This window comes from Pseudorca crassidens, chromosome 3 (assembly GCF_039906515.1).
Source record: "Pseudorca crassidens isolate mPseCra1 chromosome 3, mPseCra1.hap1, whole genome shotgun sequence".
NCBI lineage: Eukaryota > Metazoa > Chordata > Mammalia > Artiodactyla > Delphinidae > Pseudorca > Pseudorca crassidens.
In genome coordinates, this window is record NC_090298.1 from 62,692,230 (window position 1) to 62,709,979 (window position 17,750).

At 39.2% G+C, this 17,750-nt stretch overlaps 1 protein-coding gene across 2 annotated transcripts in view; it reads right to left on the reverse strand.

Annotated features, from left to right (window-relative positions):
* ARSB (arylsulfatase B) overlaps nt 1-17,750 on the reverse strand; it is a 177,161-nt gene that overhangs the window by 145,051 nt on the left and 14,360 nt on the right. For both annotated transcript variants that reach the window (XM_067731076.1, XM_067731077.1), the window contains exons 2-3: nt 12,321-12,507; nt 5,402-5,592 (exon numbers count right to left, since the gene is read on the reverse strand). In XM_067731076.1, the coding sequence (XP_067587177.1) occupies nt 5,402-5,592; nt 12,321-12,507 (378 nt within the window). The remainder of the gene's footprint in view (nt 1-5,401; nt 5,593-12,320; nt 12,508-17,750) is intronic.

Here is a 17,750-nt window from a genome sequence, read left to right on the forward strand (position 1 = left end):
ATGATGATGTAGACCCTAGGCTTCGTTTGTACGTTGTTTCCATGGGAACACATTCCAAATTCCAACTCCAAAAGGCAACACTAACCACTTTGACAGGCTTTAGCTCTGCCTCTGCTGCTCCTTGACACACGTGCGTTCTCCTCCAGCCACACAAGTCACACTGAAAAGTCCATGTTCCTCCAGACCATGGTGAAGGGAATCCCAGCAGATGCCCCGCCCAGGTGGGGAGGAAGAACCCTGGGCTAAGATGTTCGGAGGGGAAAGGATGTGCAGGGACATCCGGGACCTGCCAGCGCAGTGAGGTTCCACAGTGGGAACCGCCGTCTGGATCTTCAGCACTAGACCAAGCCCATGCCCCAGCCACCAGCCAAGGTCTGGATGGGGACGGATTAAAAATTGGAAAGCTACAACAATTTGCAACCCACATAAAGTTTTAAAAATCAGGAAATGTCACATGAAAACCTGTTTTGTTTAGTTTTTTTATTTTCTTGAAAAATCAGAACTTCTGACAACTCCAGGTCCACACTCCATCTGACAACAAATGGCTGGAGTATGAGAAACAGAGACCCCCGGCCTCCCCCAAGGGCTCTCTTATTTTCTAGTCTCCCCACTGTCCTACCTGAATGACTTCATTTATTTAGGGTAGCAGCCTGGCCCTTGTAAACATAAGACTTTGTGACCCTGGTCTGGATTCTCTACAGTGGACAGGGGTGGAGAAATGAAAAAGGGAGCTCACTGTTTCAGGAGAAAGTGCTCACCCAGGCCATTATGGGCAACTCGGCAGCTCCCGTCATTAAGGAGAGAAAGGGGAAGGAAGGCAGGTCATTTCCAGCCAACAAGTGATCCCTGGAGGCAATAGCTGGGGAGGGTGGTGGAGGAGAGATCTCATAACCACTCTGGGGAAAAAATAATGTTTCTGGGACCATCATTAAAGGGTCTTATAAATATTCAGTGTGGAAATCATTCTACACACTTTGTTAAATATAGCAAGAAATTACCTGAAAACCTTTCCTGTAATTATTCTTTAGTGGTTGAAGACATGACCGTTGCTCTTGAGGGATTAAAATGATAATACTACAACAATTCCCCCATTTATCCAGTGGTCAGGCTCCTGTTAGTTCAAACAGAAGGGGCATAACTGAGAAGAGAAAATGAAAACAACCCCTGGGAGATGCAGTCTTCCCTGGCCTATGACTGTTACAGGCCCCGCAAAGGTCTCGTGCTACCTGCCAACTAGACTCACAGGTAAAGGTGATTCTTGAACAAAACAAGTTGTCTTTTTCCCATTTCGTCAGCAGTGATCTAGGACCATTTAGTGTATGGGCAAACATCCTTGCACACATCGGTATGGCTCTGGGTCACCAGGAGTCAGAATGATAAACAGTGTAGCCCATTTAATGAGGTGAGGACCAATGTACCACATTTTAGAGTATTTCCATCCAATATTGTAAAAATAAAGTTTCAGTTCTCACAAGGTGAACTTTATTCATGGAACAACTCATTTGCCAACAGTGCTAGATGTGAAACATTTCTATACTACTTTTAAATTGAAAAAAAAAAAATTAACAGAGTATTCTTCTTAGTACCACATGGTACCCCAGTGGAAAGAACAATTAACTAGGGCCCTCAGGTTCTCCACCACAGTCAGGAACCTGCCTTCAGCCTCTTGTCCTAAGACCCTCCCAGTAAACAGCTGTAGCCAATTTCCCCACACCTGCCAACCTCAGCTCACTGTTAGCCCAAAGCAAGCAGCTGCCATCCTGGGGATGGGCTCATTATTAGTATGCTGTCTACTGACTTGCGTTCCAACCTAATGGAGCCTTGGCCTTTGGAGACTTTCAGGCCCATTCTGACCTTACTGACATCCTGATTCAAAACACCAAAGTCCTGGACCCGAGTTTGAACTCCATAGATCTCTGGGTTTGCGCAGGACCTTGATCTCTCCCTTGGTCTTTCTTGGGTCCAGATCTCTGCTCTCACCAACCCAGTTACAGCTGCCACTTTTACACCAACCCTAGCTGTACGCCTTTCTTTAGGTCTGTAAATTGGAATCCTAAATGTGAATCACGACCAAATGTTTAGGTATTAAGTAAAAGTATGACATTATAACCTAAAGTTATTAGCATATTAAAATGGTGCTAAGGGTTTATTTCCCTTTCTCATTATGCTAATTCCAGTAAGGAAGAAAGCCTTAAATTCATTTCTTTAGTACATTTCCCTAATTTAAAGTATAACTTTTTAAAAAGCATATGATATGTTTTTAAAGTGTTATTCTCTTTGACTTCCAGATTAAGACATTTCTTTCCAAATTGTGACAGGAAAAGGTAAGTGTCTACCACTAGAAAGTCACATTTGTTTTAAGAAGCTGCTAGTAGATGAGGTATGGGAGAAAACATTTATTTTTATTCTGCAAAGTTTTGAGGGGGGCTATTTTTTTTTTTTTTTTTTGAGGTCCGCAGGCCTCTCACTGTTGTGGCCTCTCCCATTGTGGAGCACAGGCTCCGGACGCGCAGGCTCAGCAGCCATGGCTCACGGGCCCAGCTGCTCCGCGGCATGTGGGATCTTCCCGGACCGGGGCACGAACCCATGTCCCCTGCATTGGCAGGCGGACTCTCAACCACTGCGCCACCAGGGAAGCCCGAGGGGGGCTATTTTTAACCAAACGATATTTTGTGAATGTGTTACTTTCACATTGTAGTATTAGTACTAAGGGAATTACCCTGTAGAAAAAGGAGAAAAGACATTCCTTCTTAACACTGTGCAATGGTTATTAGCAATATCTCCCTGATTCCAGCACCAACTGTGTTTCTGTTACAAAATAGCTCCATATGCTTTTTTTCCCCAAGTGCTCTTTAAAACAGACACATTTTTAAGTCAGCTTGTGGATACTCTGTGTGTATTTCTTTAATGATTTCCATCTTAGAGCAAGTTGCCTATGTTACAGTCTGTAGATAGCACAGAGAAGTTAGAACAGAATTAGATTCAATGTTGGAATAAAATGATGAAAGTCCTGTAATTGGTGTGCTGCGTACTTTCATTGAGAATTGAAACTATCAACATTGGCATTTGCCGTCTTAAACTTTCTGGGGCTATTACTCAGCTATTGATTATTTCATTCATTTATGTCTATGCTTCAAACTTGACTTTGGGGATGCTGAAAAGGCTGGCTACTGCTTTGGAACATTTCAGTCGCTGTAGGAAAATGACCACCTCTCACCCAGCAATTTCCATATTACCTATGAGCAGCACCATACTAATCACACGGGTGTGGGTGGCTTGTGAGCTCTTAGGGCCTACAGTTTTCCTCAGTTCCTGAGCCTTCTCCCCCTACACCAGTTAAGACAGCCCACCCACCAGGAATGATTTCACCCCAGGTGCTTCCTCTTATTTGATTAATGTTATGGGCACTGGGAGAGAATACTCTATTGTTCCTTAATGGAAACAAATTTTTATTGTAGACATCTTATACTTGTTGCATGATTAAAGAGTGGTATATTGTGAACTTGTAAAGGGCAGCTGGCTTCTGCTTGCTTCTCTGTGCTTGAGAGGAATCGATAGTGACTGCACATCAGAATCACTGGTTGGAGGTAGGGGCGGAGGGATAATTAAATACCAGTGATAGGGTCCCACCCCGGACCAATAAATCACAATATTTGGAAGTGGTATTTCGTCCAAGCTTTCCAGATGATCCCAATATACTGTCATTGTATTGTATGCTGGAACCATCAAGCTGAGTCACAAACTGGGGCTCATAGTCGCTGGTCTGGGATATAAACTGTCAACTAGGGAGGCTTGTTAAGTGCACTGAGCTCTGGAGTTAAACAGTGCAGTTTCTGATTCTGTGACCTTGAACAAGTTACCTCATTTCTCTAAGCCAGTTTGCTTACCTGAAAAATGATGCCCACCTCAAACTTCAAAGGACAGGACAAGGACCACAGTTCCCTCAAGACCTTGTCTTGTTCTTTGGGGTTTTTAACCTCATCTATAACATGCCAAACATACAGAAGAAAACTGAGAACTTAAGCCAATTACCTAGCAGTTATCTGTCAAACTACCCGAATACATCTATATTTAAAATCTGCATATGTCTACATATTTGAGAGAATATTCCAATTTCTTCCATGTTCCACAGCAAGCATGGCCACTCCAACAGGTCAGAATGAAAGAGTACAAAAAAGCCAAAAGTGGGGCAAAGCTGAGGACAGACACCAGGAAGGCCACTCAATGCCATGTTAGGGTAGGCAGGAAGAAACTATGTCAAAAACGGAGTCAGGAGCCAGGTACCAAGTCTGAACAGGTATCTAAACAGGAATTCAAATGGTGATCTGCACTGAGGACCTTCAGTAACCGCCAAGGAGGCAAAGCGCAGGAAACTGGAAAAACTGGATGACACCACACGTTCTGTAATTTGCTGTGTTAGAGTCCTATTGAAGGTCTAATTTCGAGGGCATGTTAATACAGTTCTTAATCAAGCCATATTTTGAGCCCAATATCTGAGAACACACATATCTGATTTAAAGGCATTTATAAGCTAAATCCAGAGAATTCAGCTTGAACTTGGGTTCAGGAGGTTAACTCCAGATGAACAACGACAACAACAAATGTCAAGGCTATTCAGACTCTTTTCTACTTTTATCTGTAAATAAGTCAAAAGATTTCAGCACATGACATATACAACTAGCTTCAGCATGGTCGATGTGATAAACAGGCTCATCAGTGTACCGTGTTTATAGATTAGAAGGCTCAATATTGTTAAGATGTCATTGTCCCCAAGTTGGTCCACAGATTCAATGAAATCCAAATCCAAGCAGGTACTTTTTTTTTTTTTTTTGTAGAAATTGGCCAGCTGCTTCTAAATAAACATGGGAATGCAGAATATTTAGAATAGCCAAAATAACCTTGGAGGAGGGCTGGGAAATACAAAGTTAGGGAACTTGCCCTGAACCTTAAGTTTGTGGATACCTAACAGAAAGTTTGCCATAATAATGCCTCATCTTGTACATAAGCCTAACATTTTTTGAAAAAGTCAATTTACTCATTACCACACCTCCACACAGGACACTAAAATAATAAAACTATATTTGTACTGAAACACTATATGCACAGCATTCCTCAAAGTGTGATCTGGGGACCGCGTGCAGCAGAATCACCCTTGAGTTTCCTTAAAATATTGACATATGGATTTTTCCCAGACTTAATAAATCAGACTTTTAGAGGTGGGCTCCAGGAATTTCTATTTTTAACAAGATTCTCAGCTGATACTGAGGTACTCTAGAACTTGAAAGTGACTCCGCTAGTATTTATTAGGTTTTTCCCTAAAGGACAATGGCCTTTTCCTATATTCACCTGAAGAGATGCTATCTTCACACAATTTTGATATCAATAAAAAAGCAAGACTTACCTTCTCTGGTGGGTGGTTAGTTATGAGGGTTGTAGCCCTTTCAGTAAATACATTTGTTGAATACATATTTTTATACCCTGTTGCAACTTCTTCACCATCTCGAAAATCAAGAGCACATCGTGTAACATTCAGAGCGTTGATTAACGTACAGCGCTCATGGGAATAGTAATCTTCACTACCTAGAAGATATCCTACAAGGAGAATGGGAGATGAAAGTAGTCAGCATAGCATAAAACACGTTAAACAAACGAAGGTCTCAGCATTTAATTGCCTAATGCAATTGATTATCCATGTCAGGGCTAATCAAATGACAAGGCTAATCAGAGCACCATTTCTTAACATCTCTATATTTGCTAGCATAAGGCATTAAAATGTTATCGTAAAAAAATTCAAATTCACCCCTTAGCCCAGTCTTTGGAATATAAGCTCTATCACGTAACTCTCAAAGTGGGTGATTCCAAGTAAATATGTTTTAAAAAATCAGAGTTTAAATTCAGTAAAAGTGATGACATTTTAATCTTTTAAAGCTATCTAATGGTTAAAATAGCATATGGTTCAGGTGATTTGTTACAAATTTTTACTCTGAGGTGATCACATAAATGAACGCAGAATTCAAATAACGTTGATATTGACCTTGGTCGACTGGCTTCAAGGTTATTTACAGAAGTAGCTCTTGGAGGCATCATCTTTAGTCAGATGCTGACACCCACTGGTGAAAGACACAAAGATTTCCAAACAGAGGATCTCTAAACATAACAACCAAAAGAGCAAACTAACATGTGGTGTTGAAATTAGATTTTTCTACGTCTGTTGATCTCAATTTCACCCCCAATTTAAATGGCATCAATGGCCTATCCCACAATTTAGACTTAAACATGGGAGAAATGGTTTCTCAAGTTTAGTTGTTCCTGCAAATGTTCCATATTTTCCTAAAATATTAAAATAAGCTGTGCTGCATGTTATATGATTCTATTTATATGAGATGTTCAGAATAGGCAAATCTGTAGAGACAGAAAGTAGGTTAGTGGTTGCCTAGGGCTATGAGGGTCAGGGGAAAATGGGGAGTGACTGCTAATGTGTATGGAGTTTCTTTATTGTGGTGATGGAAATGTTCTACATTTGATTGTAGTGACAGTGGTACAACCCTGTGAATTTATTTAAAAATCAATGAACTGTACATTTTAATGGGGTGAATTATATGGTATGTGAATAAAGCTCGATAAAGCTATCCAAAAGAAATAACTGTGCTGGACTCTGAGCTATCTCCTGACAAACACTGCTTATTAACATTAAAATGAAGATAATAAAATTGGCCTCTTTCCCCAGTTCTAAATATTTCTTATAATCACAATTAAAAGCCCTACATATCTTACCTAGTAAATGAATTCATTTTAATTTCCTCCTTTTCCATGATTCAGTAAATTCAAGGTCCTAAATACAATGAATATCTTAGTTTTACGATAACTCTTTAAATGTAATCTTTTCTGCTACAGGTATAACAGAAAGGGAAAGCCAATGTGTTTGCTAATTAATATATAATCGAAAAACAAATGTATCCATGAAAATAATTTCAGTCCTTATATGGGTAATTAAAGGGGTCAGGACACTGGTGTTCTATTTGGGGTTAATAACTGCTGGTAACACCTTGAAGAATCACTTCAGGTTCTTTATCTGTAAGAATAAACTGTTTTCTATCATTTGGGGAAATACATGCAGAGGATATACTTGATAAAAAGATGTATAAACCATAAATATTAAAAAGTTAGTACAAATAGGATTCCAATAGAACTCTTTATTCACATAATAGAACTATCTATTCACATACTTGGTCAAACTAATACCAAGCAACCATGTGACAGTCACATAGAACTTTCTCATAACAATGATTCACAAATTTGAACTTACGTGCTGAGTCTAAAGAATATGGCAGCGATGCTTTTTGGGGAAAAATGAGAAACTATGTTTTGAACAATTAAATCTCTGCTGTATTTAACAGCTTTATTGAGAATAATTCACATATCATACAAATCACTCATTTACGTTGTACAGTTCAATGGTTCTTAGTGTACTCAGAGTTGTGCAACCAGGCCCACAATCATCTGTTTTTTAACAGAACATCTAAGTCATAACAGTGATAACAACTGCATCGTCATCATGCCCTCCTTCTCTGCAAGTCTTCCTTCCATGAATGTGCAGTGGGGTGTCTGTCTGTCTAAATCCATTTAGGCTTCTTAATTCTCATAAAAGGATGTTATTTCCCCCTCTGTCCAAATGAATTTTTAAATATATAATTTGGTTTAAATATATAATTTTAAAATATAAAATTTGGTTTTTAATAAAAACAATTAAAATATCCTTCCAGTCGCCAGAGTACAGGTATCGGCCCATCATTAAGCAAAGACCTAATTGAAAATTGTCAAAGGATATAGAGGCTGTTTTTTCCTCTAGAATTTCCAAGATGACAAAGACGTCTTACACCCAAGTCCTGTTTTTAACAGCTATTTAAGAATACTGAGGATATATCCAGATTCATCAGGGAAGAATGCATTATTGATTAAGCAATGTCTGCTAGAGAACCCAGATGGGAGTGGGTCACACGGTGTCTCACGTCTGGATGTCCTTACATCTCGACTTAAACTGTGGTTCGAACTAGGCACTATAGAGCTGTGAGCTTCAACTGCACTGTGTGGGCCCCATGTAATCACTTGAACTGAAATGTACTTTGGTGCTCTGGTCCTAGCTTGAATAAAAGAGAATGTCTCAAGAAACATCTATAAGACAACCACCATTTTATTACTAAAATGATGTTTTTGAGGATGCTGCCACCTTACCTTCTCCCAAAGGAGAAATTTCTCTCAGGTCTAAGAGCCAGAAAATGCTTTACTCTTCCTGAACATCTGGTTTCCATTTAACTTATAAGTAATGTGACACTTACAGACTGCTTTTTTTTTTTTTTTTTTTGCTTTGAGCATAAGAAGTCCCAAATCTCAGAGTTGAATGTGAAGTCTGCTACAGTCAGGCAGGTTTTTTTTTTTTTTAAGTAACTCGGTGCCAAGCAACTATTCTATCTTTTTCTATTCAACCTGATTTTTAAAAAATAGATCTTTATTGGAGTATAATTGATTCAAAGTACTGTGTTAGTTTCTGTTGCACAACAAAGCGAATCAGCCGTATGCATACACATGTCCCCATATCCCCTCCCTCTTGAGCCTCCCTCCTATCCTCCCTATCCCACCCCTCTAGGTCGTCGCAAAGCACCGAGCCAGTCTCCCTGTGCTATGCTGCTGCTCCCCACCAGCCAACTATTTTACATTCAGTAGTGTACGTATGTCGATGCTATGTCAATGCTACTCTCACTTCACCCCAGCTTCGCCCTCCCACCCCATGTCCTCAAGTCCATTTTCTATGTCTATCTCTTTATTCCTGCCCTGCAACTAGGTTCATCAGTACCATTTTTTTTCAGGTTCCATATATATGTGTTAGCATACAGTATTTGTTTTTCTCTGACTTATTTCACTCTGTATGACAGACTCTAGGTCCATCCACCTCACTACAAGTAACTCAATTTCGTTTCTTTTTATGGCTGAGTAATATTCCATTGTATATATGTGCCACATCTTCTTTATCCATTCATCTGTCGATGGACATTTAGGTTGATTCCATGTCCTGGCTATTGTAAATAGTGCTGCAATGAACATTGTGGTACATGTCTCTTCTTGAATTACGGTTTTCGTGGGGTATATGCCCAGTAGTGGGATTGCTGGGTCATATGGTAATTCTATTTTTAGTTTTCTAAGGAGCCTCCATACTGTTTTTCATAGTGGTTGTATCAATTTACATTCCCCCCAACAGTGTATGAGGGTTCCCTTTTCACCACACCCTTTCCAGCATTTATTGTTTCTAGATTTTTTGATAATGGCCATTCTGACCGGCATGAGGTGATATCTCATCATAGTTTTTTTTTTTTTTTTTTTTTTTTTGCGGTACGTGGGTCTCTCACTGTTGTGGCCTCTCCTGTTGCAGAGCACAGTCTCTGGACGCGCAGGCTCAGCAGCCATGGCTCACGGGCCCAGCCGCTCCACGGCATGTGGGATTTTCCTGGACCAGGGCACAAACCCATGTCCCCTGTATCGGCAGGCAGACTCTCAACCACTGCGCCACCAGGGAAGCCCCATCTTTGATTTCTTTCATCGGTGTTTTATAGTTTTCTGAGTACAATTCTTTTGCCTCCTTAGGTAGGTTTATTCCTAGGTATTTTATTCTTTTTGTTGCAACGGTAAATGGGAGTGTTTCCTTAATTTCTCTTTCTGATTTTTCATTGTTGGTGTATAGGAATGCCAGAGATTTCTGTTCATTAATTTTGTATCCTGCAACCTTACCAAATTCATTGATTAGTTCTAGTAGCTTTCTGGTGACACCTTTAGGATTTTCTGTGTATAGTATCATGTCATCTGCAAACAGTGACAGTTTTACTTCTTGTTTTCCAATTTGTATTCCTTTTCTTTCTTTTTCTTCTCTGATTGCTGTGGCTAGGACTTTCAAAACTATGTTGAATAACAGTGGTGAGAGTGGACATCCTTGTCTTGTTCCTGATCTTAGTGGAAATGCTTTCACCACTGAGTATGATGCTTGCTGTGGGTTTGTCATATATGACCTTTATTATGTTGAGGTAGGTTCCCTCTATGCCCATTTTCTGGAGAGTTTTTTTTTTTAATCATAAATGGGTGTTGAACTTTGTCAAAAGCTTTTTCTGCATCTATTGAGATGATCATATGGTTTTTATTCCTTAATTTGTTAATATGGTGTATCACATTGATTAATTTGCGCATATTGAAGAATCCTTGCATCCCAGGGATAAATCTCACTTGATCATGGTGTGTGATCCTTTTAACGTGCTGTTGGATTCTGTTTGCTACTATTTGTTCAGGAGTTTTTCATCTATGTTCATCAGTGATATTGGTCTGTAATTTTCTTTTTTTGTAGTATCTTTATCTGGTTTTGGTATCAGGGCGATAGTGGCCTCATAAATTGAGTTTGGGAGTATTCCTTCCTCTGCAATTTTTTGGAAGACTTTGAGAAGGATGGGTGTTAGCTCTTCTCTAAATGTTTGATAGAATTCACCTGTGAAGCCATCTGGTCCTGGACTTTTGTTTGTTGGAAGATTTTTAATTACAGTTTCAATTTCATTACTTGTGATAGGACTGTTTATATTTTCTAATTCTTCCTGGTTCAGTCTTGGAAAATTGTACATTTCCAAGAATTTGTCCATTTCTTCGTGATTGTCCATTTTATTGGCATATAGTTGTTTGCAGTAGTCTCTTATAATCCTTTGTATTTCTGCAGTGTCAGTTGTCATTTCTCCTTTTTCATTTCTAACTTTGATTTGCATCCTCTCCCTTTTTTTCTTGATGTGTCTGGCTAAGGGTTTACCAATTTTGTTTATCTTCTCAGAGAACCAGCTTTTAGTTTTATTGATCTTTGCTATTGTTTTCTTTGTTTCTATTTCATTCATTTCTGCTCTGATCTTTATGATTTCTTTCCTTCTACTGACTTTGGGTTTTCTTTGTTCTTCTTTCTTTAGTTGTTTTAAGTGTAGGGTTAGATTGTTTATTTGAGATTTTTCTTTTTTCTTAAGATGAGATTGCATAGCTATAATCTTCCCTCTTAGAACTGCTTTTGCTGCATCCCATAGGTTTTGGGTCGTCATGTTTTCATCGTCATTTGTTTCTATGTATTTTTTGATTTGTTCTTTGATTTCTTCAGTGATCTCTTGATTATTTACTAGCACACTGATTAGCCTCCATGTATTTGGTTTTTTACAGTTTTTTTCCTGTAATTGATTTCCAATCTCACAGCGTTGTGGTCAGAAAAGATGCTTGATACGATTTCAATTTTCTTAAATTTTCCGAGGCTTGATTTGTGACCCAAGATGTGATCTATCCTGGAGAATGTTCCATGTGCACTTGAGAAGAAAGTGTATTCTGCCACTTTGGGGTGGAATGTTCTATAAATATCAATTAGATCTATCTGATTTATTGTGTCATTTAAAGCTTGTGTTCCCTTATTTATTTTCTGTTTGGATGATCTGTCCATTGGTGTAGGTGGGATGTTAAAGTCCCCTACTATTATTGTGTTACTGTCGATTTCTCCTTTCATGGTTGTTAGCATTTGCCTTATATATTGAGGTGCTCCTATGTTGGGTGCATAAACATTTATAATTGTTATATCTCCTTCTTGGATTGATCCTTTGATCATTATGTAGTATCCTTCCTTATCTCTTGTAACAGTCTTTATTTTAAAGTCTATTTTATCTGATACAAGTATTGCTAATCCAGCTTTCTTTTGATTTCCATTTGCATGGAATATCTTTTTCCATCGCTTCACTTACAGTCTGTATGTGTCCCTAGGTCTGAAGTGGGTCTGTTGTAGACAGCATATATATGGGTCTTGTCTTTGTATCCATTCAGCCAGTCTATGTCTTTTGGTTGGGACATTTAATCCATTTACATTCAAGGTTATTATTGATATGTATGTTCTTATTACCATTTTCTTAATTGTTTTGGGTTTGAAATATTCTTGTATTGGGTTTTGCCTGGAATTTTTTTAAAAAATCAATCTGTATCCCCTTTTGGTAATAAGGTTCTCTAAGAGTAGAGTGGTCTCTGACTTGGAGGTAGCAGACTCTGCAAAGGCCCCTATGTGGCATGTAGAACCCTGGCAAAGATAACTGCCTGTCCCATCACGAGCTGAGTGCACAGCCATGTTTACGGTTGTGGCATTAGACAGTGGCCCCATGGCAGTGCTGACTGATTCACTCTGTTCAAATTTCCAGTTATTTCATTTGATTACACTTGGCTGTGTTTTATGAGACGGCTGCAGTTGGCCAGAGTTGTTAAAGAAACATGTGCATTTCCATTACCAAAGTAGGTATCAAATCCTCGGCGGGTTGGAAGACATTCTTTCCTGTACATTCCCAGGTGCCATTTTCCGACCATGTGGGTAGCGTAGCCTGCTTCTTTTAGAAGCTGGGGCAGGAGTTTTTCATCCAGAGGAATGCAGCTGGGCTGACAGGGCCAGATTATTTGGTGCTGTAAACCTGTGTGGATCTTAAAATAGATAAACATAAAATTATGGATTAATGATGTTGAAACATTCTGAACAAGCAGATAAAGTGGTTGCCTAATTTACTAGACATATGTGTAAACATGAATGTTTAATTCTATTTCTGTACCAGGTTAAGGCATTTCTAAAAGGCATTTTTCTCACTTATTCAAATAAGGTAATAGACATAAATAAGAATTTGAAAGAAATGAATAAAAACAGTCTCACAAACATTAGATAGTTTCAACAAATATTTATCCAGGAACTATGTTAGAAACTGTTAAGTTTTCACTTCTTACCTCAAAAAAGTAGCCATAATATGAAGTGTGGATCTATCAAGGAAAAAGTGTTCCAATTTCTATGCACATGAGATGTTGGTGTTTGATTAGAAGAAGCTTCTATAATCTTTCAAGACTTGATTTTTTAAAAGGGTATAATGAAGATAATGATTTGCATTTCTTATTCTACCTTACATAAAGCATAATTTCAAAAGATGGTGACCAACTTTTCCTTAAAAAAAAAAAAAAAAGTGGCCATCTGATCCATAGGTTAGGAGCGGCTCCCACACGTATCACCAGGGTGCAAGCACCACACAACTAATTTTAAGAAATTATCACGTGCTGAGTCTTGGTGTAATATTAAAATAGAATACCCACAATTATATGAAAAGGTTATTAAAATAACCCTCTCTTGGGGACTTCCCTGGTGGCACAGTGGTTAAGAATCTGCTTGCCAATGCACGGGACCCAGGTTCGAGCCCTGGTCCAGGAAGATCCCACATGCCACGGAGCAACTAAGCCCGTGCACCACAACTACTGAGCCTGCACTCTAGAGCCCGTGAGCCACAGCTACTGAAGTCCACATGCCTAGAGCCCATGCTCCACAACAAGCGAAGCCACCGCAACTAGAGAAGCCCGCGCACCGCAACGAAGAGTAGCCCCTGCTCACTGCAACTAGAGAAAGCCATGCATGGCAACGAAGACCCAATGAAGCCAAAAATAAATAATAAAATAAATCTATTTTTTAAAAAAACCCTCTCTTTTCCAACTACATATCTGTGTCAGGCTGGATGTTCTTCAACGACTTTTACCAAAACAATATACAGTTGACCTTTCAACAACTGGGGGTTAGGGGCACTAACCCCTGTGCAGTTGAAAATGTAAGTATAACTTTACAGTTGGCTGCATCCAGGGATTCAACCACAGATCATGCAACATCATAGTACGTATTTAGTGAACAAAATCCACGTATAAGTGGACCCTCACAGTTCAAATCCATGTTGTTCAAGGGTCAACAGTATTGCACAGGTTGAATGCAGAAGCAGATGTAACAATCTAGCTATCTTCTATTAATAGGAAACACGTACAAAAATATAAAACAAGGAGATTGGTTCAAGATGGCAGAGTAGAAGGACGTGTGCTCACTCCCTGTTGTGAGAGCACCGGAATCACAACTAACTGATGAACAAGCATTGACAGGAAGACACTGGAACTCACCAAAAGAGATATCCCACATTCAAAGACAGAGGAGAAGCTGCAATGAGATGGTAGGAGGAGTGCAATCACAATAAAATCAAATCCTATAACTGCTGGATGGGTGACTCACAAACTGGAGAACAATTATACCACAGAAGATTACCCACTGGAGTGAAGGTTCTGAGCCCCACGTCAGGCTTCCCAACCTGGGAGTCCGGCAATGCGAGGAGGAATTCCCAGAAAACCAGAATTTGAAGGCTAGTGGGATTTCATTGCAGGACTTCAACAGGACTGGGGGAAACAGAGACTTCACTTGTGGAGGGCACGAACAAAGTAGTGTGTGTATCAGATCCCAGAGGGAAGGAGCAGTGACCCCCATAGGAGACTGAACCAGACCTACCTGCTAGTGTTGGAAGGTCTCCTGCAGAGGTGGGGGGTGGCTGTGGGTCACCACAGGGACAAAGACAGTGGCAGCAGAAGTTAGGGGAAGTACTCCTTGGCGTGAGCCCTCCCGGGGTCCGCCATTGGCCCCACCAAAGAGCTTGTAGCCTCCAGTGCTGGGTCACCTCAGGCCAAACAACCAACAGGGAGGGAACTCAGCACCACCCATCAGCAGACAAGCGGACTAAAGTTTTACTGAGCTCTGCCCACCAGAGCAACAGCCAGCTCTGCCCACCACCAGTTCCTCCCATCAGGAAGCTTACACAAGCCTCTTAGATAGCCTCATCCACCAGAGGGCAGACAGCAGAAGCAAGAAGAACTACTATCCTGCAGCCTGTGGAATGAAAACCACATTCACAGAAAGATAGACAAAATGAAAAGGCAGAGGACAATGTATCAGATGAAAGAACAAGATAAAACCCCAGAAAAACAACTAAATGAAGTGGAGATAGGCAACCTTCCAGAAAAAGAATTCAGAATAATGATAGTGATGATGATCCAGGACCTCGGAAAAAGACTGGAGGCAAAGATCGAGAAGATGGAAGAAATGTTTAACAAAGACCTAGAAGAATTAAAGAACAAACACCTAGAAGAATTAAAGAACAAACAAGCAGAGATGAACAATACAATAACTGAAATGAAAAAATAAACTAGAAGGAATCAATAGCAGAATGGCTGATGCATTAGAATGGATAAATGACCTGAAAGAAAGAATGGTGGAATTCACTGCCGCAGAACAGAATAAAAAAAAAAGAATGAAAAGAAATGAAGACAGCCTAAGAGACCTTTGGGAAAACATTAAACGCACCAACATTTGCATTACAGGGGTCCCACAAGGAGAAGAGAGAGAGAAGGGACCCGAGAAAATATTTGAAGAGATTATAGTCAAAAACTTCCCTAACATGGGAAAGGAAATAGCCACCCAAGTCCAGGAAGCACAGAGTCCCAGGCAGAATAATTCCAAGGAGAAACACGCCGAGACACATAGTAATCAAATTGACAAGAATTAAAGACAAAGAAAAATTATTGAAAACAACAAGGGAAAAATGACAAATAACATACAAGGGAATCCCATAAGGTTAACAGCTGATTTCTCAGCAGAAACGCTACAAGCCAGAAGGGAGTGGCACGATATATTTAAAGTGATGAAACGGAAGAACCTACAACCAAGATTACTCTACCCGGCAAAGATCTCATTCAGATTCGATGGAGAAATCAAAAGCTTTACAGACAAGCAAAAGATAAGAGAATTCAGCACCACAAAACCAGCTCTACAACAAATGCTAAAGGAACTTCTCTCAGTGGGAAACACAAAAGAAGAAAAGGACCTACAAAAACAAACCCCAAACAATTATGAAAATGGTAATAGGAACATACAAATTGATAATTACCTTAAATGTGAATGGGTTAAATGTTCCAACAAAAAGACACAGGCTCACTGAATGGATACAAAAACAAGACCCATATATATGCTGTCTACAAGAGACCCACTTCAGACCTAGGGACACATACAGACTGAAAGTGAGGGGATGGAAAAACATAATCCATGCAAATGAAAATCAAAAGAAAGCTGGAGTAGCAATACTCATATCAGATAAAATAGACTTTAAAATAAAGAATGTTACAAGAGACAAGGAAGGACACTACACAATGATCAAGGGATCAATCCAAGAAGAAGATATAACAATTATAAATATATATGCACCCAACATAGGAGCACCTCAATACATAAGGTAAATGCTAACAGCTATAAAAGAGGAAATCGACAGTAACACAATAATAGTGGGGGACTTTAACATCTCACTTACACCAAGGGACAGATCATCCAGACAGAATATAATAAGGAATCAAAAACTTTAAATCACACAATAGACAAGGTAGACTTAATTGACATTTATAGGACAATCCATCCCAAAACAGCCGACTACACTTTCTTCTTAAGTGCACATGGAACATTCCCCAGGATAGATCACATCGTGGGTCACAAATCAAGCCTCGGTAAATTTAAGAAAACTGAAATCATATCAAGCATCTTTTCTGACCACAACGCTATAAGATTAGAAATCAATTACAGGATAAAAAACGTAAAAAACACAAACAAATGGAGGCTAAACAATATGTTACTAAATAACCAAGAGATGGCTGAGGAAATTAAAAAATACCTAGAGACAAATGACAACGAAAACACGATGATCCAAACCTTATGGGATGCAGCAAAAGCAGTTCTAAGAGGGAAATCTAGAGCAATACAATCCTACCTCAATAAACAAGAAAAATCTCCAATAAACAATCCAACCTTACACATAAAGGAAGTAGAGAAAGAAGACCAAACAAAACCAAAAGTTAGCAGAAGGAAAGAAATCATAAAGATTAGAGCAGAAATAAATGAGATAGAAACAAATAAAACAACAGTAAAGATCAATAAAACTAAAAACTGGTTCTTTGAAAAGATAAACAAAATTGGTAAACCTTTAGCCAGACTCAATAAGAAAAAGAGGGAGAGGACTCAAATCAATAAAATTAGAAATAAAAAAGAGAAGTTACAATGGACTTCACAGAAATACAAAGCATCATAAGAGACTACTACAGGCAACTCTATGCCAATAAAATGGATAACCTGGAAGAAAACACAACCTTCTGAGACTGAACCAGGAAGAAATAGAAAACATGAGCAGACCAATCGCAAATAATGAAATTGAAACTGTGATTAAAAATCTTCCAGCAAACAAAAGTCCAGGACCAGATGGCTTCACAGGTGAATTCTATCAAACATTTAGAGAAGAGCTAACACCCATCCTTCTCAAAGTCTTGCAAAAAATTGCAGAGGAAGGAACACTCCCAAACTCATTGTATGAGGCCACCATCACCCTGATACCAAAACCAGACAAAGATACTACTAAAACAGAAAATTACAGATCAATATCACTGATGAATATAGATGTAAAAATCCTCAAGAGTACTAGCAAATGAATCCAATAACACATTAAAAGGATCATACACCGTGATCAAGTGGGATTTACCCCAGGGATGCAAGGGTTCTTCAATATATACAAATCAATCAATGAGATACACCATATTAACAAATTGAAGACTGAACACCATACGATCATCTCAATAGATGCAGAAAAAGCTTTTGACAAAATTCAACACCTATTTATGATAAAAACTCTCCAGAAAGTGGGCATAGAGGGAACCTACCTCAACATAATAAAGGCCATATATGACAAACCCACAGCAAGCATCATTCTCAATGTTGAAAAACTGAAAGCATTTCCTCGAAGATCAGCAACAAGGATGTCCACTCTCGCCACTATTATTCAACATCATTTTGG